Genomic DNA, 25,511 nt, shown 5'->3' on the forward strand with positions numbered 1-25,511 from the left:
GGAGCTCTGTGTATTCCAGGTGCTCATAGTCCAGGGGTGCAGGGAGGAGTCAGATATAAACAGTGTCCAAAACCCAATGTACAGTTGGACTAAGGTTGTGAATAAAGTGCTGTGGATGCGGAAGGAATGAAATGATTGACACTCTGCATGGTGTGTGGGGCAGAGGTGGCATAGCAAAGGAGGATTCCCACAGGAGTTGCCTGGACGGGAGTGCCAATATAAAAGTAAAATAGGAAACTCTTTTTGTTTCTTTTTCACCTTGATTGGAAGGAACAAATATCGTTATGCTGTTAGCATTCTGAAACATAATATAACGCGGAGGGACCATGCCATCTTCTTTAATATCACCCTCTGTGACTCTAGAGTGTGAGTTGGTTCACGTCTTTCTGCCTCTTCAAAATCCACGTATCAGGGCAAATTGATAATTTCTGGAAGAGACTTTATTTTTAAAACTAAAATGGCTGCAAGCTGGCAGAAGTGCTTGCAGAAACCAACTGAACTGTCAATACCTTCGGAGGCGTAGTGGATGCTGTGGGGAACCACCAAGATCTCCGCTACAAGGGCCCAGGCAGCTCCTCTTCCAGTCGCCCCCGAGCGTTAGTTCCTGCCATTTCACAACTGAGCCCCTTCTTTGGAATTGCTTTGTGGCAAAGCTTATCGCTTAAAGTCGCACTTCCTTCCTGGGACTGCCCACATCCGGGGACTGGCTGATGGAGGGCACAGCAGTCCAGCCCCTTTGTGTAGTTCTGTGTTGACCCTGTAGGGGGCTCTGGAGCTCCCCGTGGTAACATATCCCCTGGTATAATTAGTGACTGATAATCGATTGTCATGCTTTGTTATTTTAATACAGATTTATATATTTATAGGAAAAAAGAAATGCTTCAAATCCCCTTCTGTTTTCTCAGAATAAGCCTGGCTGTTTGGACCATGAAGTTGTAAGTCATGCTCCCTCTCTTTAGCTAGGTGTCACATTAATCTAAGTCACAGACCCAAGAGGGAATTTCATTATAATTTCTGATTTTGCCAATGGAAACCCATAAAGTTACAATTTCAGAATACCTAACTCTTTAAATCCAAACTCCTTTGCCACGCTCTCTGCAACACAGTTCCATCCTCTGCAGTATCCCTGCTATCTCCCAACGCCGAGTTCATGCCTCCCTCCCTGCCTTCCACCTTGCAATTCATTCTGCCATCTTCTTCCTCACTCACCAAAATCTTCCCCGCCTTTGAAAGATCTGATCCTCTTCCAAGGAGCCCTCCGTGTCCAGGCCCATCTTTGACAACCCCTTCCTACTCTAACGCTTCTTGCCAATTTCCTACGATGCATCTCATATCCAATTGTACCTTTTAGTGTTTAGCACAGGTCCAGGCACATGTAGCTAGCTCCTCAAAGAATCCTATTTTTTAACAGATTTATTAATATATAATTTATGTACCAAATGTTTTACCCATTTTAGGTGTATGATTCAATGATTTTTAGTAAATTTACATAGTTGTGAAATCATTACCACAGTCTACTTTTAGAACATTTTCATCACTCCAAAAAGATCTCTGATGCCCATGGTCTCTATTGATTGCAAGAAACTTATTTTGAGCTCTAGGTTTGGAACATCTTTACATTTTCTAATGATCACCATCTCTTACGATTGAGACCATTTTACAAATAATCTAAGGCAGACATTTGAATAAGTAAACGTTGTTAAATAAATGGCACTGAAAACTCCCTTCCTCATTAACAAATTGACTGCGCTACTTCTGATTATAGCCTAAAAGGTGCCATTTTTAGGTAAAATCTAAATACCTAGATTTATTTTAATCTCCATGTTGTTGATTCAGCTGGATTTTGTTTTGAAAGTGAAAACAGGACAGAGTTGGGGTGAACAGATTACATGATGACATCCAGAGAGCGTTCAAACAAGTCAATTCACATGTGGAAATTAAATAGGTCAGACAAACATCCTTTTCTGCACTCCCTTTGTCTTGAGCCCAAGGGATCCGGACAACTCCTGAGAACAATTAGAAAGCCCGCAGAAGTTCAGGATGCTGCCTCCTGTGTAGGTCAAACACGAGTCAAGGTTTAGACCTTTTATTAGTCTTACCTACATTCAGTTAAACGGGCCATCCCTTGTGCATCCTAACTTCTTGAATATTAAGCAACTTTAAAAAAAATGACATTGGAACTCAGTTTAAATTGTGCCCATTTGATCAATTATCTCATTAAACAAACAAATAAGAGAAAGAAGGCAAAATTACTTCCCGCTCTGCTTTTCACAAGTGGATAACATATTGATAAATTCATAATAATTTATTTAGAAATATTTTAATGATGTTGAGAGTATCAATAGATAACAAAGTGCATCAAGAAAAAAGTAGTTGTGATTTTTTTCTGTGATGCTAAAATAAAACAGGATTATTTAAAGCTAGAAAACAAATCTGAACAAAAAAAGCTATAAAACAAATGTCTCATGTGTGAGGGTGGCTTATAATGTGAGAGTAAAAATTCTCCAAATACTCACATTATTGGGAGACTATAGAGTCTTTCAGAACCAGCAGTACTGCAGATATGACTTTTTTAAAGGATTATATGAGCTTAGTTCTGAGAATACTGAACTGTTTAAAGTTCCAAAATGTCACATCTCAAATGCTCTCTAAATTCAGCAGACAAATGAGTGCCTCAAGTATAAAAATTATCTCAACATTATTACAATTTCAATTCTCCCTTATACTTGAATGCCAGAACTATAAAGTTTTTAAAAAGTTATTCACATCTGTTTCCAATAATTACTCATTTTATTTTAAAACAAAAATAAAACTTAAAATAATCATAAGGACTAATGTACACAAAGCATCCTTTTTATGGTACAATCATCTAGTCTATGTGAATGTACTACACCAGGGTCATTATCACTAAGAATCATGGGAATAGTTACGATTTTGTTTGTCACCGTAATTTTTGAGATCAGCAGTCAAAAAAGTCCTAGTGGAACCAAGTGATTTGGCCAGGGTCATCTCCTGAGTCTGTGACCAGGGGAAGGCAATATTTTGTCTACACAAAGCTAATCTACTAATTAACCTTCAGGAAGCAAGCCTTTCTGCAATACATTTAAGTAAAAGAATTGTTTCTCCTAATGCCTTCTATAGCCGAAATCTAAATAGCAGGAAAATAAAGGTATTTATTAAAATATTTTTTATTAAGTAATCAAAATGAATTGCAAATGTTTTCTGCCCTTGAGTATATTTATTAAAATATGACATTTAATAAAATCAACACTGAGACAGGTACCACTAAGATAGAAAGATTTTCAATCGAAAAACTACTGCTAATTAAACTTTCAAAAATATGGGTGTATGTATTCTTCTGTCACAACTGAAATAGCATTGTACACATTAAAACAGTTGTATTTTATTCTGAGTGCGTCCAGGAAAAACTCGAACATAATTATCACAAACTCTTATATAACTCTAATTTTTCTTTATATGGGGAATATTTTGAAACTCTAAGTTTGCATAGGCCTCAGTAACTAACTGTGTACTCATCAGTAAAGGATATTCTTACATGTTTATTTGGGGTTGAATTAAATCAACTGGTAATGAAAAGCCTGAAATGTCTACGGAAGAGATATAATTGTGAGACAATACTCCCACCTATAAATACAAAGAAACAGGTTTACGTTACTTCCAAGTAAAACATCAACTTACCAAGGAGCTTTTTAAATTAGGGAAGTTACTCCTTTAATTTAGTCTTTAAATAAATTTAATGTGCTGAATTTCTGGATCCAAGTGCTACTTGCAATTTATGATGGAAGGCATCTATCCGTTCTTTCTGAACCGGCCAGTTCAAGATGCAGTGAGATTTAAACATTCCTCTTCGCAAACAGAGTGCATGGTTCAGTTTATAATCTGGAATCTCCTCGAGAAAGATCAATATAATGGAATCCAGATTTTGTTCAATAGCTTGCTGAACTGCATGGTGCACCTTGAATCTAAGTTTAAAAAAAGACTGAATTCAGTTATATATCAATATACAGTTTTTAACAGCCCAAAGCTCTAAAATCTAAAATTCCCCTTCCAATTAACTTTAATCTGTCACTAAAAATCAGGTTATTTTTTTCTTAACTTAATTTTAAAAATTCTTTGAGTTGTGAGTAATAACAATAGTAATATTTAAAAGCTCAATTTAAAAACAAGTAGACACTTCAAATTTCACAGTGTTCACCTACCTTTTGCATAATGGATCTTTCAAGAGATGCTGTGTGATAACAAAAATAATTTTTCTGCTCCTTTTGATGCTATTAACGATTGCCTCAAGTTCAAGGGCACCTGCCTCAAAGTCCCTTTCTTCCAGACAAAATTTGAGAGTTTGATCATTTTCCTCCATTGGGGAGAAGTGTTCCCAGACCCAATCCCTATCTTTATAGGCATGAATTATATATGCTGCATATTCAAATTGCTCTGGCTGTCTGTCTATTTCTTTGTAACCAAGAACTCGATGCACTGAAACATTCCAATAAAAAGATATCCTCCAGCCTTCAAAATGGATGAGCAGGACAATAAAGATGAAAATCAAGAGGATACTGGTATTTATCATGAAAAGGAGTTCAAACGGGGCACTGTCTTTGCAGGGTGATAAATCAAAAAGCATCACTGGGAAGCCATGGTATTGAGGTGGAGTATTGCAGAGGTAGTGGCTTGATAGTTCAGAGATGTTGGTGTGGGTACCATTAACCCAATTAACAAACCAGGCAATGCTTTCACATGTACAATCAAATGGATTAAAGCGCATATCTAAATTGCTCAGGTTCTTGAACGCTGGCCCAAAAACATTTTTCTCAACGGATGTTATGAGATTCTTCTGAAGATTTAATGACTTCAGAGACACTTGATTATCAAAGACAGATGGTGGAAGGATGTTTAAATTATTCAATCCTAAATTGATGCTCTTCAATTCAAATAAGTCCTTGAAGACTTCTGCTGGAATCTCATCAAAGCCATTAGACTCTAAGTTAAGGATGTGGAGGTGAGAAAGACCTTTCAGAAACTGAACAGGACCACCAGGGTTTGCATGTTTCCAGAGCCGTGCTAAGTTGTTATGCTGCAAATCCAGAATTTCTAGTTTCTCAAGTCCTTTCAACAGGTCATCGTTTATGTTGGCTATGTTGTTGTTGCTTAGATCCAGAATGGTCAAGTTAAGAAGAGGGAGAAAAGGTGAAGGGGAGCTAGCCACATTTTTAAGGGCCACCCTCCGGAGCATCAGTCGTTGAAGGCTGGGAACCAAGGCAAAAGAGTTGCTAGTCAGCTCTAGGTATTTGTTGTAGGAAAGATAGATTTCAACAATATTTTCCAGACCTCTCCATTCCTGGCCCGTGAGTTCTTGTCCAATTTCATTAAGGCCAAGGTCAAGCACCCTCAGGTGGCCCAACCAAGAAAAGGCACCACCCTCTATTTTTGAGATTTTATTTTTGGTGAGGTTGAGTATGAGTAGAGGAGAACCAGCAAGCGATACAAATGTTTCATTTGTTAAAGTTCGCAAACTTGAGAAGGCGTTGGCTAGACTTAAGTATTTTAGCTTTTTCAGTCCTGTGAACATATTGCTTTTTATGCCTGCAAAGTTGTTATCTTCCATGTTGAGATACTCCAAACAGTTTAGCCACTGAAAGGAAAAATCATCTGTCTTGGAAAGCGTAGGCAGGGAAGTGCTTTGTTTAGCAAAAGAGCGTCTCAAATTCAGGTATCTCACATTGGCAAGCCCGTAAAAAGAGCGAGAAGACAAATGCTGTATGTTGTTATATTCCAGAAAGAGATATTCCAGATGTGGAAGCCAAGCAAAGGAATCATTACCGATCACACTTAAGCTGTTCCGGGAAAGATCAAGCATGGTGAGATTTGTCTGCTTTAGTCCAATGAAAGTCGTGTTGCTGGTTCTGTACAGCTGGACATTGCTCAGGGAGAGATTCTGAATGCTTGTGTTTGATAATTCCAAGCAAAGCTTCTCTGTGAGACTGGGGCCCAGCTGGGCATTGTTCAGAGAGAGGCCGAATAATTTTCCAATTGCGTGAAAACACCCTGGAGAGAACTAAGAACGGGATGGAAAAAGAGGTTAATGGACACAACAAGGTAGAGTCTCTATGACCTTGGAAAAGCTGAAACACAGTTTTTACCCCGTCCCCTCTCCCCTTTCACAACCTTCTCTGGGTTTTCTCTCCAAACTGCTATTTCCCAGCTCTTTCCTCAGTGCCTGTATCACCCACCTCCTGCGCCAGCCCTCACCACCCCCACCCCACCTCCCCGGCCACTGGCTAACTTCTACTCAGCATCCACGTCTCAGCTTAGACACCACTTCTTCGCGGGTCCTCCCTGATCTCCCAGTCTAGGCTAAGTCTCCTGGTACTTTTACTTCACCGAGTATAGTCGTAATCAATACACTATTTGTAAAGTCTCCTTTGGGGCAGATCCTGTTTCTGTCTTGACCACTGTTCTCAGTGAACATCCTGGAACGCCCGGGTGGATTTTATTACGAAGCAGCGGCATGCACTTTTCTTCTGTAACTCTGAGCTCCAGCGATCCTCACTGTCTGCCACCAAGGTTTCCTCCTGACTTTATTCCACTACGGTGTCTCCTGCTCCCTTCTGCTCTGCCTCCACTCCTTCTCCGGAAGCCCTGGCTGCTCTGGGACTTGGCGCTGGGACGGAAGGCAGGAGAGAAGGAACCCGGAGAGGAGAGCGGTTAAGTCTCCCAGGGGAGCGAAGAGGCTCTGATGGCTGCTGTACCACGTAGGAGACGTTAGGGCTAACAGAAGAAATGACAGAAATGTGGAAGGAGGTGCGCTTTACGGTGAGTAAAGAGAGTCAAAATACCAAGCAGGAAATGATTAATTATGGTACATCTATATGACAGGATTATTTTGCAGTCACTGAAATAAAGCTTTTAAATAATTCTTAATGACACGGAGGATGTTCGTGACATGATATTCCTTTTACATGGCAGGGTACAGAGCATCCTCAGAGAGGCACTACAGTGCGGCTGTTAAGAGCCTGGGTCCCAGTCTAACACTGCCAGAAGCTCAGCTTTGCCGCCATCTGGTCACCTTAACCTTTCCTCATCTCAATTTACTCTGGTGTAAAACAACGATAAACATAAGTTGGTTACAGGATTATGTAAAATTATGCTAAAAAATAGCTGGTCACTGTGCCCGACATGAAGTGCTCTGTGAATTTCAGCTGCTGTTGTCTTTTTTCCCTTTGTTACAAGCTGGAGATAAACATACCCAGATGCTGACATCGACTGGCCTCGAACTGTGGGCTTTTGGGTGATTTTTATTTTCCTCCTCATTATTTATATACTTATATATGTTATATATATATATTTTTTACTTTAATTTATTTATAGATTTCTACAGTAGATGCTCTAAACAACAACAAGAAAATGCTGTTCAAAAGTTAACATGAGTAGCTTGCATAAAATAGTTAATTATGATCTCAGGATAATTTAATTCACAGTCTATTTTTATGTCTGAAAATTAATACAGCCTTTTAAAAAATCTGAATTTGTTTAGAATTCTCAGCATTCTTATTCTTGTCCTGGAAAGGAATAAAATACAGACATACTTGGATGCAAAAATAATTAGCAAATTGAGCATCGTGGACCCAAAAGGAGAAGGTTAGTTAGGTTTATTCCATTATAGGAAGGTTTCTGTAAAAATATAATGCTAGTTATTGTTTACTGAGCATTTACTATTTGCCAGACACTGCTAAATTCCTTACCACATAATCCTATGGGGAAGTGTTATTATTATACCAATTTTAAAGCCAGGGAACTAGAGCAGAGAGGTCTGGAATAATTCGCCTGATTGCACAATTATTAAGACATAAAGCCCAGATAGGCAGTCAGCTAACCTAACTCTAAAGCCTGTGCTCTTAACCATCATACTATTTGAATTCTTCCAGAGATTTTGTGCAATAGATAAAATTATTTCCCCTTGACAAGCGAGGAAACTAGAACCAGAGAGGCTAAGTAAATTCTCCAGGATCAAGGTTCTGGTCTGTAATGGAACGAGGATTTTAATCCCCTTCTGCTTAACAGCAGAGCTCCGGGTCCTCATTGCTACCAAACTCCCTTTCTTGGGAGGATGATGTAACTGACCCTGAGTAGTAAGTGTGAAGGATTTCTGGGAGACACGACAAAGGTTATCACCCCTTTATCTATCTCTGTCTTTTGATTCTTATTCCTGTGACACGTTAAGGGGTGGCCCACAAGTACAAGCACACAGACATTTTTACCTTACCTCTGTGATTTTATTTGACGACAGCTCTAACCTTTGCAGAGAAGAATTGCCAAGGAAATCAAGTTCTTCACTTCTTAGTGCATGTATTTTATTATTTGATAATAGAAGTTCTTGAAGATTTTCCAGTTGGAGCTGAGTTCCCAATTTAGTAGATGATAAACCATTATGAGATAGCTCTAACTTGACTAAATTCTGAAAGAAAAAAAAATGTATACAGATTAGAGTCTTGCCATCAAACCCGTTCATCGAATGTACGTGAATCTTAGAAATAACTAAAGAGCAATGTGTCACATATCTATTACTCTAAGAAAACTGACAGTAGGAGTAAGAATAAATCTTGGTTGTGACTGAAAATACTATTATTACAAAGATTTCGTTTCTCACTTCAGTGAATCACTTTATTTCTCTTACCAAAATACAAAGACTTAAGCTTATTTATTTGTGATATAAGGACTATTCATAATAAGCATTTATTTATTTACTTATAATAAGCTTTTATTTATGATGTCATGAATATTCATGTGGCTTATCAAACATAAATGCTTGTCACCATCAGCCTTGAAACTAAAGAACAGATAGAGATAAGAAATGTTTTCTTAGAAAGAACAAGGCAAACCTTGCTGTCCATGAAATCCTAAAAAGATTTTTATATTGAAAAAGATTGATATTTATATAAATTTTGCATCATGTCTAGTAGAGAAAACTAATTTTTGCCTGTTTGTTTTGTCAGTGCTGTGGGACGTTTTATCACTTTGTGCTACTTTTGAACATGTCAACTTCCACTCAGGTAAAACATAAGGAAAAACTGATATATGTTAGGGCAAAATCTTATGTAATGTCTCATAAAGAGAACAACACTTCTATTTATGCTTTAAAAATAAAAATAACATTTTGCCACTGATTGACTAGATTCTGAAGTCTTTGTGTCTAAAGACACTTCATCCACATCAGAATCTAAGGCACAAGAATTTCAGATCCCTAGCTAGCAAGCAAATCATTTCATAAATGTTTCTAAGCATATTTAAATTTGTATGTTTTTCTTGGTAATTGAGGTCAAGGAATGCTCAATTTTTTATAAGTCCACAAAACGAAGAAAAGAGTTTTGAAAATAGCTTAAAAAAAAAAGCACTTAATAATTGTCTCAGACTTAGAGACAAAAGCATACGTTTTCATAGATTTAAAATTTGAAGTACTGACAAGAAAAAGGTGGTAGCCAGAAGCAATATTATAGACGACTTCTTAAATCAAAAGCAGATCACTTTTAGTTGAACAATTTGCTTTATCATGCATCAAACTGTTCTGTTAAGTCATAATTCGCACTTCTTTTTTCATTACTGCAGGTGCTAACTGTAGCACTGAGAGGTTATTTGCTGTGTTCCTCATAGGGTATTCTGATTCTTCTCTGATCTCTACCTCTTGTTCCTGAGTTCCACTTCCAGTGGGAGGACGCCAGAGAGGAGATTTCTTTAAAATTAAAATTGGAACTGATTTAAGGTGATATTTTCTCTTTTGAAAACGTCTCCAGTCATCATGGCCGTATTTGTGTGGGGCCCCCTACCCCCTATTTGGGGAGATCTGGTTTCTTATTCTTCACCTTGATACTTACATACGAAATCTAAGGGTGAATAAATGACTGGAAAACAACATTCGATAACGTATTTTTCATTTTTTACATGGAAATGTTTATTTCCATCTTACCTTCAGGTTTTGAAAGGGATTGTTCTGGATTTTCTGGATTGAATTGGACATTAGATGGAGTTCAGCCAAATTCATGCAGAAGAGAAAGGTTTTATCAGAAAGTTGAGACAGCTCATTGTGTTGGAGGTTCAAAATTTCCAACAAAGGCAGACTTTGGCACAATTCTGGCTCCAGCTTTGAGATGGAGTTAAATCCTCCATCCAAGACAATTAGTTGACTGTATCTTGTGAAATTGGCAGGTGGTAATCTTCTGAGTTGATTATGGGTAAGATTCAACACTGTTATGTTTGCCGGGAGGTCATCAGGAATTTGAGTCAACTTCAGGTGACTGCAGTCGGCTACTTGGTGTCTAACAGCACATCTAGAAGATGTACACAGTATCCAGAAGGGGAACAGCCCCAAAAGGGAGTAGATATGATATCGCAAACGCCTGCTCATGACTTTGCCTTATGAAAGGAAAACATAAAAAGTAATGGACAACATTAATAACACATGCTTTCATATGCATTGGTTTATTCCTTGTAATATATGTAACCAAATGTGACTACGTGTGATCTCATTACTCGTGACTTTTGTGATATACAGGTAATACATCAAATGGAAATAATTCAAACAGCACAAAGAAGTAACAAATGGAACAAACTACCTCCTCGCTCTTCACCTCCACCCTCGTTGCAATGTTCCAAGGTAAACCTCTTGACGGCTTCTGTTTTTAATTCTCATGGTCACTTCCACAAACCTAAATAATATACTCATGCCTCTGTTTCTTCATTTCCTGACTGAATGCCTGTATTTTCTTGCTACTGAAAAGATAAGGGACTTACCTGTACTATTTCCTTATCCTCTTCGCATTTTTCTTTCATTATTTTTGATTTCATTTAATCCATTATTACATTTCTAACTTTAAAGACTATACTTAAAATTCTGTCTCTTGCCCAACCAACTTTAGGTAAAAATCTCTTGACCACTCACCTTGAGATACAGGAAATGTGCGCCCCCGTATTTTTCTACACATTTCCTCCGTCCTTACATTTCCCCAAACCATCAGCTGTCACATTGCTTGACATTGTCAAGATGTGAAATGTTAGCATTTTTATCATGAAACTATGCCTGAGTCTGACATACGTCATCGAGATCAATTCAGAAAATCTCAATCATAAATATCATTTGCAGTTTTAAGATGATATAAATAAATACTCCCTGCAAAATCAGGAAGACTTAGAGAAACATAGTGATTAAGAGGATAAACCCTGGAATTATGCCCTCTGTGTTCTGATCCTGGCTTCTCTGCTTTGTAGTCTCTGGTGAGTTCATTTTTCCTCTTCTTGTAAGTAGAGAAAATCATGGTAGCTCCTTCACAGGTTGTTATGAAGATTAAAGGAGAAAACCTTACAGTATCTGGGGTAAAGCAGCATTTAACATCATTACTCTTCCTATTAATCAGTACAATGATCCCATGACTTATAAATGGATAATTACAACTATTTTATAGTTCGCAGATTTTTCACTATAAAGAAAATCTATCCACAATGAAGATGAATTATATCATAAGACAACCAGAGCCAATTATTAAACAAGAAAGAAAGAGTAGAGGGAGTCAGGCATGTGAAATAATTAAAATTCCAGGAAACTCATGGATGTTTGGAAAGATTCCAGAAGTTCCTTAGTAACTTAACTTTGTGTTAGGTGGGGAGTTACAGCGCAGATTCTGGCGCTGCTTTCAAAGCCAAAAAAGCAATCATTATCTTCCCTGAACAACTACAATGGTCTTATTTAAGGTCTGACTTCTTTTTTTTTTTTTTTTTTTTTAAGAAGGTCTGACTTCTTTAAAATTGCTCTGCTTTTCTCTGCTCCTCAATTTCATTTTAAAGAATAAAAGGGAAGTCCTAGGTTGTGAGGTATCCACGAATCACTTTATCATATTACTTGTTCTAAAGATTGAAAGCAGTAAGTTTAATCATTTGCTAATACATCATTCACAGCATCCAAAGGCATTTAAAAGTTTTAGGAAAGGAGGCACTTCAAGATCGCAGAATCAAAGGATGCGGAGCTCACCCTCTTACACAAATAAAACTTTTAGTAAGAACCTTTTATATATTGTATAATTAAGATAGCTTATGAAATATTACATAAACTACTTTGATTTTTGTGTAAGTGATTCCTATAAATTAAACAACCATGTTTGGTTTATTAAATGGGTGATTTGAGAAGCCTTAATGCTTCTATGACTCTCTTAAAAATCAAATGAGTGCTCAACTGTGTATTTAGCCCCTCTACTCACTTCTACTGGAATATTTGTCAATTCTTATGCCAGCACACATCGTTTCAATTATTATAGCTTTAGAGTAAGTTTTGCAGCCAGAAGTGTAAATCAGCTGCTGTCCCTTTGGAGATGGACCTCATTCTTTCAATGAAATGTGTAGCTCTCTAAATAAATTTGCTTTCACTTAAAAAAAAAAAAAAAAAAGAAGAAGAAGTGTGAATCCTTCCACTTTATTAATTCTTTTACTAGGTTGCTTTTTCCATGATATGGCTGATAGGAATTATCTGAAGTTATTTTATTTATTATTTACTTAATTATCCCTCCTCACCAGAACATAAAGCTATAACGGTAGAGGCCACACTTGTTCTCATGCTGTGCAGTGTTGCCTCTGCCTAGAAAAATAACTGGAACATAGCTGGCATCGAATACTTGTATGTTGGAGGACATTTATCCCACGGGCAGTTAATCAGCTCAAGAAAACACTCTTATCTCCATATTATAGTCACAACTTTATTTTGATGGGATGTGTACCTGATGTGGTCTTCTCTGCTATGATCATTTACCAAGTTTCCCTTTCAGATATTTTAAAAAATTGAATATATCCTCAGTGCATGGAGATGAATCAGTAATAATGATAGTTAAATAGATTTTCCATAAGATCTAAAAGACCAGAAGAATTCCAGGTAAGTTTTAGAGAATAAAATCATTTTAGAAGATTAATTCTAGGAAAGTAGAGCTAGTGTATTTAGAACTGTTCGAATATGCTTTAAAAATTTAATGGTCTTACTTATATTCTAATTGACTTCTCAGAAACAGGAAAAAAATCAGCTTCCCATCTGATGCCCTTTATAATACTGCCATTAAATATTTTTAAAGCTATACGTTTTCCTATGCATAGGCTGTGAGGAACATCATTGGACACACTTTGCCAAGTTACTCAAGTGTGTGGCTGGAAATGATTCTGGAAATCAGGACCAGCTCCCTACTCTCCAAACCTCTCTGCCCAGCACCATAAGGGTACTACCTCTATTTACCAACTCACAGGACAGTCCCTGCAATCACTCCCCTCTTTGTTCAGGCGACACTTATCTCTCTTGGAAGGGCTGTAGATAGAGATCAGAATTACTGAGAGGGACTCAGCCATTTACAAAACATGAAAGGAATGAGAGACATTCCCAGATCTGAAGATACACTGGAGAAGACTCACCGAAGGCCAGACAGGATGAGTGAAAAAGGAAACACACACAGAATCTTACAAAACTTCAGAATTGTGACCATTCACAAGAAAAAAATCCTAAACCCTTCCAAGGGGAACATACGGCCAATTGCTTCGGAAGGAAAGAGACCATAATTGCCATAAAACTTTCCCTCAGGATCATAAGCCACGAGAAAACAACAGTGATGAGCTTTCAAAACGTTCAGGGGGAATAATTTTGAACCCAAAACTCCATCTCTAGCTGAACAAGTAAAGATAAGAGGAAAAGGTATTTTGAGATACACACAGACTCAGTAAGTTTATCCCCAGGCAACCTGTAGGAAAAAGTTACTCTAGAATGTGCTTCAGTAAAACAAACAAACAGAAAGACAGTGAGAGAATGAGATGAGCATGAAGAGGTGACGCTGCATGAGACAGAACAGAAACAAAGAAAGCTAAAAAGAGATGAAAAGTAGACTCAGTGGGGCTTGCAATTTTGGAAAGCCTAGGATCACATTTCTTTGTCCAAGTGAGAGACAATGTTGCATCACGATTGGGACATGGGGTCTGGAGCCAGGCTGCTTAGAGTTAATCATTATTTACAGTTTGGCTTGTAGAGTTTGGTTTGTAAATTCACAATATTCTGACCCTAAATTTATTCAGACACACCTACATGCAGACACGCACGAACACATAGTCATGTTAGGTCGGGAGGCAAATTCCTGAAACCAGTGCTGCCCAAGGCTGCCCAAGCCACATTTGCCGGTGATCATTTCTGACCTTCCTACACATCTGAACATCCTTCCACTTCTGATCCTCCTCCGTTTTTCTTTAGGGGGCCAAAGAAAGCCATTTTCTTACTCCCAGGAGCACCCACAGTGTTTTCTACTTTTCAACCTCACCATAAAATGCCAGCTCGCGTCTCCTCTCCAGCCAAGAAAACTGAGAACAGGAGATAAGCGCTTTCAAGTTCACAGGGCTTTGTATCTTTAAGGCAGAGATGTGATTTTTTTTTTTTTTAAAGGCTGATGGAAAATGATTTCTGTTGCTTCCCTAATAAGCTTTTCCAGTCACAGAACACCACAAAGGGAAAGAAAAACAAATACTGCTTGAAGTGTTCTATCATGTTAGTTAGAAACTGTTGCAATTTCTCATCCTCTGAGCTCTGTTCACTTCTCCAACACCTGGACCATCCCCCTTTCTTCTGCTCTCCTCCTTGAATGATCTGACCTCAAGCACCAGATCAAAGAAAGACCAAACAATGCTGAAACCCACAAGGTGCTCTCTAGCTTTACCCACCGTGAGAGATCCCACCCCAATACGAGTTTAAAATATATATCTTTACTTACTCTGACAACAGCTGACCATTCCTTTTTCATTAGTCTAAATCCAATTGTTTCCATCAGGAAGTGTGGCAAGTCTGCTGCAGACTCGAAAGTGAAACTACAGCTAAAAAAAAAAAAAAAAAAAAAAAAGCCTTTTCTAGTTAGTGCATTCTAAGAAGGGCAAAGGGAACCCCCCCCCCAAATCTTAGCAAGAGATGTTTTACAAATTGCTTCTTAAAAATGTCTTGTTTTTCCTTCTTCAGGTACAGTCCCTTGGGTTTTATTAAAAGGGTCCCAGATTGAGCAACAGAGAAAGTTTAAAGCGTAAGATAGCTCGCTTTGATGTGGGCAGGGCTGATCTGCCACAGGTTAATGAATATCTGAGTGTGAATTCCTTTTTTTTTTTTTTTTTTTTTTTTAAATCAAAGCCTGATGCCTGGCTGTCAGAATCTAGCAGAGTGTGGTTAGAGGGACAGAAAACACTCAGTCTCTAATCCAAGCAGAGGACTTTCACTTCTCTTATCTCACTTTACCTTCTTAGCAATCCTGGAAGATAAGCAATGCAGAAATTAACCTTTTGCTCCAAGGAGAGACCAAGTTTCGCAGCAGAGAAAGAGCTGGCCTTGGCAGAGCCAGGAGCCAGGCCTTGTTCACGCCGCTCACGCGTGACTGCGTCCCGGACCGAGACACCCATCTCCATTCACCTCGGTGCATCAGACAGACGGCCGTTTGAGCTGTGCTCACCGGTGTCCCTTCACAGCCACCATTCAGAAGGGACATGGTCCTGCTCTGTGTTACCTGAAATTCTAGCAGACCTTCCTTTTTCTTTGTGAAATCTTTCTCTGCAGTAAAGGTACAGCCTCTCTTACCAGTGTCATTTCCATTTCTGCTTATTGGGCTTCGGCTGACTTAAATTAGGTCTGTTGTCACCCAGACAACAAACTCAGCAAGAACTTGACTGAGAGAGGAAATCACACCGTGCCCTGCCTGCTCTGCTCACTCGCATCTGCTGGGCAGCACTGACCATGAACTTCCCCTCCGAAAAAGAAGCCAGCCTTTGACACTCAGAGCTTCTACCTTAGCTTGAACCTTGATTTATTTACTTATTTGGTAATTTTACCTGGCGATTGAAGAGTGGTGATATCTTCCTACCCCTTGTAAATCTGTGAAGTGGGTCTCTGTGAATGGGGTCTTACTCTCCTTCACTGACAGACTCATGATAGGGCGAAGGGCTCTTTAAATGCTATGCCAAGCTGGATATTCATGTACTACTATGAAAAATAAAATTCTAGACCCAACTTCACTATCATCCTATGCTTTAAACATCTTAATAAAATTTGAATGAACTGATGATGCCTGCTGGGCAATGAATTGAGTCAGAAATGTCAGACAAACCCATTAAGCAACCACACTTAGTACAAGAAAGTTCTAAGTACAAAAGCAAGTCATCATCTACGGTTATCAGGCTGAACTGGTCCTTGGTGAGAGTTTAATGTTCCTGCAGGTTGATCTGCATTTTATAATGCAAATTTTGAATCAACACGGAAAATTACAGAGACCTGTGTTGAAAGGAAAAGGCAAATGCTTTTGAACATGTTTCTTGCTTTTTCTCTAAGAGGAAGCTGTATTTGTATCTGGGATGATTTATAATAAGAATATGAGAACTGGTCCTTAAAAAACAAGAAGTAAAAGTGGAAGGGAGGTGGGGAAGGGGAGGTTTACTACGCTAAAGATTTGGAAATAAAGTACATAAATCAATGAAATTCAGAAAGGTGCAATATAGGGTTTACAGTCTGTATAAAACGTTAAATGTATTCTTTACTTTAACTAGAAATAGGCTTATGTAACAGTTGAAAATGCACTTCAGTATCACCAAAAGATATGGTAACATTTCCATCTGTTTAAATTTCCGTGTGGCACAGTGGCTTGGAGTGTGAAAGCCCTACAAGGGAAGTGGTTGAATTGTGAAGTTAATCAGCTCCTTAAGAAGAGGAGTTGGCAGCCCCCTAGTCAGGGCCTCGAAACTGGTTCAAGATAGCATTTTTTAAAAACTATATTGCAATGGACCCCTTGATGCCTTGACATTAGTTTTGAGTTTTGTTTTTTAGGGTACTTGAAGGCTCTAAATAACAGAGGAGAAGTCTAGAGCAATTTATCATGAGACTGGAAAGGAGGAGAAGACATTTATGGAGTCTTGGTGGTCAGCCCAAACCAGTTCCTCATTTATCCCATTATCAGCCAAGAAAACAGGTCTGAAATTTCTGGGGTCTCTAGAAATATCTTGGCAGTGTGTTAAAATATGAGTTGTATCTTGGTGATAATAATATCCTGGTGTATTTCTTGGGTCAAGGTGGGAGGAGTTACATTGTCAGAAGGCATAAATTAATCATTTAGGAAAGTATATATGAAAGTTAATGGTATTTGTTTATAACCAAAGAGAGGGTCCAGCTGTGATGGTCGTGGTCAGAATGCGGAGTGGGAGGTCACGGAGGAAAGCTGGAGAAGGGAGTAAGAGAAGGCACTGGGCAGCGGGAGGCCTCTCTCCAGGGACTCGAGGGGTGAGCTGGTCATTTTCATTAATTTGTAGAATGTCACAGATAGCAGTGGCCTCTGTAAGATTTCCCTTTAGGCATGGGAGTCCAGGGGTTTTGGCAGAGAGCAGCAAGGTATGTGCCAGGGTCGTGCAGTAAGCAGGCAGTGAGCTCAGGGAGTGTGACAGCATCTCTAGCATCAAAGGTAGAAAAGCAATCAATGTCCTATGTACAATTTGTGGGCAGCTTAAAGAGGCAGCCATGGCAAAGGTCTGAGAGCCCAGGATGAAGTTATCTCTGACGAAGGGAGCAACGTTATCTTTAGCAGCGAGCTCCTGGGCCAGGGCAGTGTTGTCTGGGATGTGGGACCAGGGTATCCTTCCCGCGTGGATACCCCGTAGATGTTGAAAGCAGGCAATGTTGGGCCTGGGAGCTTGTAAATACCTTTTAAGTCAAGGGACTTTCTGCGTGCACAGCCAGCAAAAGGGATGCTAGCGCTGGTGACCCAGCACTCCTGCTGCCCTAGCGTGGCCCCCACCTGGGCTGGCATCCAGTAACCCAGCTTAGCCAATTAGGACTGCTCATTTTGAGTATTCCCCCGTCCAGGACATTTGCATAAGGAGAGATGCCGCAATCTCTGACAGACGCAGCAGCAAGCAGCGAGCTTCAAGGGCAAGCTCATCGTCAGGCAGTGATGATGCCCTCACTGGCTCTCACAGCAGCTTGGCACCAGTTAGTAAGGCGAGAGCAGTCCCTTCACAAGGCTACTCAGCAGTTGTGGCCACGCCATCCTGCTCATAGCGCTAACTGTTCTGTAAGATTCGAAGGTTCTTTTGATAGTGAAGAAAGACACAATAAAACTCAGATTAAAGGCATCTCCAAACATGAGAAGGTTGACAGGCAGGCCCACACAGGGAGTTGCAAGTGGGGGCAGGGTGACAGCGAGCTAGGCCATGGGGGCAATATGTATACGGCCGGCTGGGTGGGCTGAGCCGGTTTTGGGGGGCTCCCTGTGGACTGACTAATTTGAATCATTCCCGCAAGATCTGGGGCACAGGGGCTGTCCCTACTGATCTGGTACCTAACTCCCAGGGGAATAAGGGCAGATGTACGGTAGCTTGCGTGTGGAAGCTGAATAAGGGAAGTGGTTGGGGTGTGGACTTAATCAATTGCTCAAGAACAACTGACCAGCCTTTAGCCAGGACCTCAAAGCTGGGCCAAAACAACATTAGAAAACACACAACAGAACAAAACTATATGACAAACTAGGAAGAGAGGAAACTTCCTCAACGGAATATTATGAAAACCCCATGGCTAACATCACACTCAATGATGAAAGACTAAAAGCCTTTCCCTTAGTATCAGGAACAAGACAAGGAAACCCACTCTTGCCACTTCTGTTCAACATAGTATTGTATGAACTTGGACATTCATTTGCTCCCTCTGGAATTCACTTAGTAAGAATATCATGTTTAGCTTTCTTCGAAATTCATTGCAATAAAATTACAATGTTCTTATAATAAAAGTAGATATTTTACTGTATGTGAATTCTAAAATATGATTCATAACTATTGAAAAAGGCATCTACAGTTATAGAAATAATGTGAACTTTGGAGTTAATCAAACCTAAATTCAAATCATGATTCCGCCACTTACTAGATTCAAGATCTTTGGCAAAAATGTTTTCATATGAGCATGAATTTCCTCCTCTGAGAAAATGTAACCAACTGACAGAATTGCTGTGAGGATTAGGGACAATTAAACTAAATGTTCAGCACACACAGTGTACTCACTCAATTACAGCTATCATTTTTACTATTAAGAGAAAGCAAGTAATTCTTACACGAAAACTACATAGGCAGTACCTGTGAGTTTTGAACACTCAAAACAAATTGTGTACAACAGCTTGTTAGCATGTAAGAAGAACTGCATCAGATTAACAATGTAGTATTTCTCGAGGAGTAGACACAGATACAGTCTAGGAAAATAGTACCTGATTTGATCTGTAAAATCACCATCTGGTGGCACTCGGATCCCATTACATCCAAGTACCCATACGTCCCAGGGCATGCCACCAGCACATCAAAAGGGGAGACTGGTTAAGGAGATATCATTGACAAAGACTTTACTTAAAGATATTAAGAGACTTAAATGTTTATGCTTTAAAAATAAGGGTATGCTGTTAACATTATGATAGCAAGTGTTCAATCTTCATTCCAAATGTTATACCAGTTACAGAATTACAGTCCCACCAAATAGATCTTCAGAGTTCCTGCTTTCAGATAGCCTCAAGGACATTTAAACTTCGACAATTTGATAAATGGAAAATAGTACCTGGCTGTTTCATTGTGTGTTTTAAATGTTATGAGTGAAACTGAGCATTTTTCTAATCTTACTTTTGTTTATTTGTATTTCTTTTTCACTAAAGTGTCTGACTGTCATTTTCCAGTTTTTCTATTGTTTCTACCCTTTTTCTTATTACTTTTAAGAAGCTTTCTAATATTAATGAAATTAACTTTTTGTTATATACTCTTTCATTTTTGCCTGGTTTGTTATTTGCTTTTTTTTTTTTTTTTGAGTGTTGTTTAGGCCATGAAAAAGTTTAATCTAATTATATTTATCCATTTGTTCAGTGTCTGAACTTTGTTTCTTGCTTAGAAAGACTTTTCCATTTCATCCTCTTTAATTTCATTTCAGGGAATTTGGCTGCTAAATATACTCTCCAAAATGACTAAAACATTATGTTCAAAAACTCACTGTACCAGTAGAGGAGTGAGTGGTCAATAACATTTGCTAACGCAATAAACAGACTACTTGCAGAGTAGTTTAAAAACGAGATGGAGATACATTTACCATTAGAGAAAGATTTTCAAGTTATGTTGTTTAATAATAGAGCCAAATTGTAAAACGATGGATGATATGACTCCATTCGTGTAAGAAGGAAAAAAAAAAAAAGACCTAAACTATCTTTCTTTCATATCCTTAGGAAAGGTCCAGAAAGTTCCATAAGACTATGTGAATAGTAGTTACTTCCAGAGAGTGGGGGGTGGGAAAACTCCAGGTATGTGTAGGAAGGAAAAAGGATTTAACTTTCATGGTAAACTCTTCCATGTTCTTTAAATGCTTATCACGCCCAGGCTGTTTTTACAATAAAGAATGGATATTAAGGTGCACAGGCTTTGAAGTTACGGCAAGTGCTCTTCGAATCTCCCTGAATCATCATATGAAAGACAGGTAGAGCAATTAGCTAGCAAAACCCCAAATCCACGGACTGCATCAAAACCAAAACTAGATGGCAAAGTGTCACAGGGCCAGGATAAGCGACCAGCAACCATAAGACCAGCAATACATCAGCATGTGTGTGGAAGAAAGTCGAGCGCTGTGGCATTTGACAAACCTAAGTCAGCTTTCAGCTTTTGGTGTGCAAAAAATCCAGTCAGGTCCCTAAAATTCTCCCTCCTACATAAACCCAGGAATAGTAAAGAAACAAACCTTTCCTTGTTTTCCTGCTGACTTGAAGTTACCAATGACTTTATCCTTAAAGTATGAGAAAAATCAGCTATAAAGTTCTAGAAGAGGCAGATGAGATCTTCCAACATTTCCCTGCCGTAATAGTTCCACCTACTAAGCTTGCCTCCTTTAGCAATAAAACACACTTTAGGCCTAAATCAAACTATGCTCGGATGCTTTGAAGACCTGAAAAATGCCCCTTTGGCCTATCACTCTTTTATGTCCGTTCATAGAGTGTTTCTCTTTTTTTGTTCCAGACTTGAAGGGTTTAATGACCCAGAACATTATGGAATGGTTGGTCCTTGTACAGAGCAAAATTCTCAGCAGGAAGATAATGAAGCAACTTAAGACAGTTTAAAGAGTGCTCGTGAACAAACCACACGTACCTCGTGAGAACACCCCCTCCCCCATGTTTTGGTTTATGTTTTCGAAAAGCTCTTGACAAGACCTAGCAGGAGACACACGAGTCTTAGGAACTGGCTTCTTTCCTAAGCAAGGAGAGAGTGTGACAGGCTTCCCTCGTGTTGAGGCTGCAGATCTGCTGCTCCCTAATCACGTCAGTGGGCCAAGGTTTCTGGAGAAAAGACCGCCATTTGGAAAGCAACCGCTTCTCACACGGCCCATGTGCTGGTGTTGTTCTTTCCTGGTACTACCAGCCACTCACGTGGAGGGATCACTGTGACATTTGCAAATGTCAAAGGAAGTTATGAAACGCCTCTTCCCTGGCCTCCCAGTCTGGGTGTCTTCCAAGCTTTAAATGATCATCTCAGCCATGTCGCCCTTTTTGCAACAGTAAGTCATTACTTCTGGATATAGTTTTAAACTATTCCAATGGAAATGACAGGAAACAGATAAAGAGGAAGTTGAGCTTTTAGATTTATACATAGTCATGAATTTAAAGCACTTCTGACAGAAAGGGGGCAGCAGAGCACAGCCGTGAAAAGCAGAGTTTTGTAATCAGAAAGACTGAGGTTCACATCACAGTTCTGTTAATGACTACACGTGACCTTGGGTGGCCTCAGTTTCTGCATCTGAGTAATGGTTACAGTGATCTTATCTTAGAGGACTATTGTGAGGAGTAAATGAAACAGTGTATGTACACGTCTGGCATAGAGTAAATATTCAATTAATGGTCATTACTATTATTAGCATCTTTCAGCAATAATTTTACTTTCCTATTTAATGCCTTTTTAGCAATATGCTTATTACAATGAAATAGCCTTATGACCCTGTATTTTATGTAATGTATTTATTTATTTTCAACAGATATGGTTACATGGGAACGATAAACTCTGTCTCCTTCCTTCTCTTCCCTCTTCTCTCCCCCTTTTCCTTCCCTCCTTCCTTCCTTCTATCCTTCTAGAATTGCACATAAATTTCTATAGTCTATGACGTAATTGTCAAAAAATCTGATGTTCAGATAACCCGTAGGAGTTACATTCGAGGCTATGTTTATTCTCATTGGACGGGGAGCTGGAGCTGTGTCCTGTATCTGAACTTTCGAGTCAGTAATTGGATCACAATTACTGCCTTGCCTTAGGTTGGGCAATTTCCTTGGATTCCATCGAGAAAATTCCTTTGGTGCTCGGAATGCATAATCTTCTGCTTTGGAGCACTTCCCGGGGTTATACAGCAGAAGAGGCTCGCCTTCCCTGTTGCCTGCCATTGTGTAACACTGCCGTTCCTTTGGGGTGTGACAGGTGTCAAGGAGCATGTCATTTCAAGATGCAACGCTAGATGGAGCAAAGAGACCAATTTTTTTTTCATTTACATCCTGAAATTCCAAATACTGGCATAATTAAATTTCGTCTTAAAGCGAGGTGAGTATAAGGCTACTCCGAGATTAGAGTAAGTAGACACTTGAGTTTGCTCTTTGTTCCTCCCTTTCCTCTTCTCTCTCTTCTCGTTTTCCTTGTTTGGACGTGCAGCAGCCTTGAGACTTGGGCTCCCTTGCAGAGCTAGAAGGAGACGGTCCGGGGTAAGTGAAAGACACACAGGGACGAGCTTCCTGTGTCTGTGGAAACGCAGGGGGCTGAGATCCACGTTTGCTTTACATCCACGTGTTGAGGTGCTTAGCCTGTAGATTCTGCAAGGCTGGTGTGTTGTGCTTGTGGCCAGCCTCTGCCCTCAGCATCCTTCCCCTCCCCTCATGGGGTCAATCAAGGTCAACGGTGTGCCTCCCTGTCGGTATGACAGCTGTTGCTCCCTCCCATTATTTCCCAGCATTCCCCATACATCTCCCCTGTCCTCTACAACTTCATTTCTCTTATCCACAGCCCTGCCTAGAAGAACACAACTTTCCATCAGTTCCCTCCTGTGTGTAATAGACAACCGAATCAGATGACATGACCACCACTCTCCCAGCTCACAGAGCTCATAATCCTTGGTCAAGGCCAGTTTATCCCTTCGTTCTTCTCCCCTTCTGTTCCCTGTATTTCACCTCTTGCACAACCTCCTACGAAGTTTATTCTAAATAAGCACTTATTCTGTCCATGAACGCACTGCCAAGTGGACGAACGCCTTGCTCCCTTGACCTCATCCATCTCCAACACTTCCTTTCCTGTTCTCTTCCCCACCCAACCCCCCACCTCCCATTCTATTTACTTGTCCCAATCGTTTAATCGTCCTTTGCCAGTAATTGAATTTAGGGCCCTCGTTCACATTCCTCCCTTTCGAGTTAATTCATTCGTGTAATCTTTCCTGTTGCTCTCTCATCACTTCCCTGCTGTGTCATTTTAATTGCCAGTGTTTCGGTATTTTGTTTTTCACATTTATCTCTGGCTACGTGCGTTAGATTTCTGCTCCCCAAAATAGAGGGACTGAGATAGTTATTGAAATGGCAGATTTGGCTTTGCCTTAGCTTGCAAATGAGATTTGAACCTGGGTAGTAAAGTTATAAAAATAACACTGAATTGGTAACTTGGATAGTTGGGGAGAAGCAGGGAAACAGAGGAACAAATTAGCTTTACTTCTTTGGAGAATAGTCCGTGGGTCAACGGTCTGAGATGCAAATAAAAAGACTACAGAGTTGAGACTGCTGCTCGCCTCCACCTGGGTAATTGCTGGCCTCCACCAACAGGTAACTGATTTTCTGCAACAAAGAGAAATATTTCTCTACCGGTTTCCCATTATTTATATTAAATGTCGGGAGCAAAGTTTCTCCCAATACATGCCAGTCCATGAAATTAGCCACTGAATATGTTACAAAAGCTTATTTACTTCTTTATACTTAAAACTAAGAATGACTGAGATTTTGATAGGTAATTGTATATTTAAGAATTATTCTTTCAAAAGTTGATATATGTAAAAATAAGTTTTTCCACACCATCAACTGTTTCATAACAATTTATTTTTACTTGAAATAATATGAATGGGTAGATGTTTAGTTGTTAATTAGGAAAAATAGCTAGAAATTTTCTTTCTTTATTTTTTTTTTAAAGAATCGTCATAAATCTTTAGAAGAATTTCCTTACTTTGGGGGAGTGAGAATGGGATGTACCACAATGTTACAGCAGGGGCCTGGGAATCCGTATGTGCATCAAGAATTATCCGTACACTAAATAAATCATAACTCTTGTAGCTGCATGATTGAGCCACTCAGGAGGCCTGCCCTCTTGCTCTGGGTACCAGGTCCTGCTCTACCAGTCCCTGCCTCACCTACACCCTTGCTCACCTGGCTGACCTTCCCTCTTAATCATCGAGCCTGATCAGTATATGCTTATATCCTTGCCCCCAGCCCCAGCTAGGGAGCCTTCCAATCTTCAGATCAGAACTATCTCCACTGAGATAGTTTATCAAAGGGGCAGTGAGGGACGCGATAGTTTATCAAAGGGGCAGTGAGGGACGCGCTCCTCTGCTGGTTTCCACTGTCGATTCCCTTTATAACTGGGAACCTCTCTACCTGCCCCCTACACACACACACACACACACACACAGTCTGTCAAACCACTGATGCCTCTGTCACTGATTCCGGGCTCTTTCTTAGGTCTTGAGGATGGGCAAGTACTTCGCTTGCAGCCTGCATGGTGCAGCCCAACACGTGTACAAATGTACACAGCAATCTTTACCTACATAGGTGCTGTTTTACTGAATGAGATGACATTTATTTGAAAGAAATAACAGCTTTGGGTTTTTTGGTTGTTTTGTTTGGTTTTTGCCTGTTCACGTAGTTTCCACTGCCGTCCTAATGAAAGATTTGTGTACCTCAGGGGGCACTGGAGCCCTTGCTTCAGGTAGTTGGCTCCATTTCCCTCAAAGTGTGTTCATCGTCCTTCAGAACCACCTGCTCACTTCCTTGGGTACCTTCTAGGCTTTACAGCAGTCTGCACATCACAGCAAAGAAGCCAGTGATGAGCCGATTGCTGACTGTTCTGTTGGTTCATATAAGCCTGGGAATCCTCAAAAAATAGAAACAAAAGTTGACCAGCTGCTATTCCAAAGCCAGGTCATTTCAGATGCTAAAAATGATTAAAGAAGACAATTTAGCTGATAGAAGCAAACTTGAGCACTTCGTGAAGGGGGCAGTCTCTCTTTCCATGTGTCCAGAGAACTGTAAAATGGAGCAGAAGGCAGGAAGCTTTAATAGGGTAAAGAATAAGAAACATGGAGGAGAAAAACAGAAAATGAATAAGGAACAGGAAGTCAGCATAGAGCCCAGAGCCGCCTTGGCGTTTGGGGCTTGACCGCCTGGATGAACTGTGTTTCTGGA

The 25,511-nt window shown here is 39.7% G+C and overlaps 1 protein-coding gene across 2 annotated transcripts; it reads right to left on the reverse strand.

Annotated features, from left to right (window-relative positions):
• Positions 1-2,290: 2,290 nt before the first annotated feature.
• TLR3 (toll like receptor 3) lies at positions 2,291-15,679 on the reverse strand. Of its 2 annotated transcripts, none has more exons than XM_010995734.3 (6): positions 15,296-15,679; positions 14,787-14,886; positions 9,980-10,425; positions 8,282-8,473; positions 4,221-6,073; positions 2,291-3,983 (listed from the first exon to the last, which is right to left on the reverse strand). In XM_010995734.3, the coding sequence occupies exons 2-6, from the start codon at positions 14,803-14,805 to the stop codon at positions 3,755-3,757; spliced, it is 2,739 nt and encodes a 912-aa protein (XP_010994036.1). In that variant the 5' UTR covers positions 14,806-14,886; positions 15,296-15,679; the 3' UTR covers positions 2,291-3,754. The 2 variants fall into 2 exon arrangements, with proteins under 2 accessions (XP_010994036.1, XP_064333588.1); XM_064477518.1 differs by lacking the exon at positions 15,296-15,679 and adding an exon at positions 14,987-15,131.
• Positions 15,680-25,511: the final 9,832 nt, after the last annotated feature.

The sequence above is a fragment of the Camelus dromedarius genome, chromosome 22 (assembly GCF_036321535.1).
Source record: "Camelus dromedarius isolate mCamDro1 chromosome 22, mCamDro1.pat, whole genome shotgun sequence".
In the NCBI taxonomy this organism is placed as follows: Eukaryota; Metazoa; Chordata; class Mammalia; order Artiodactyla; family Camelidae; genus Camelus; species Camelus dromedarius.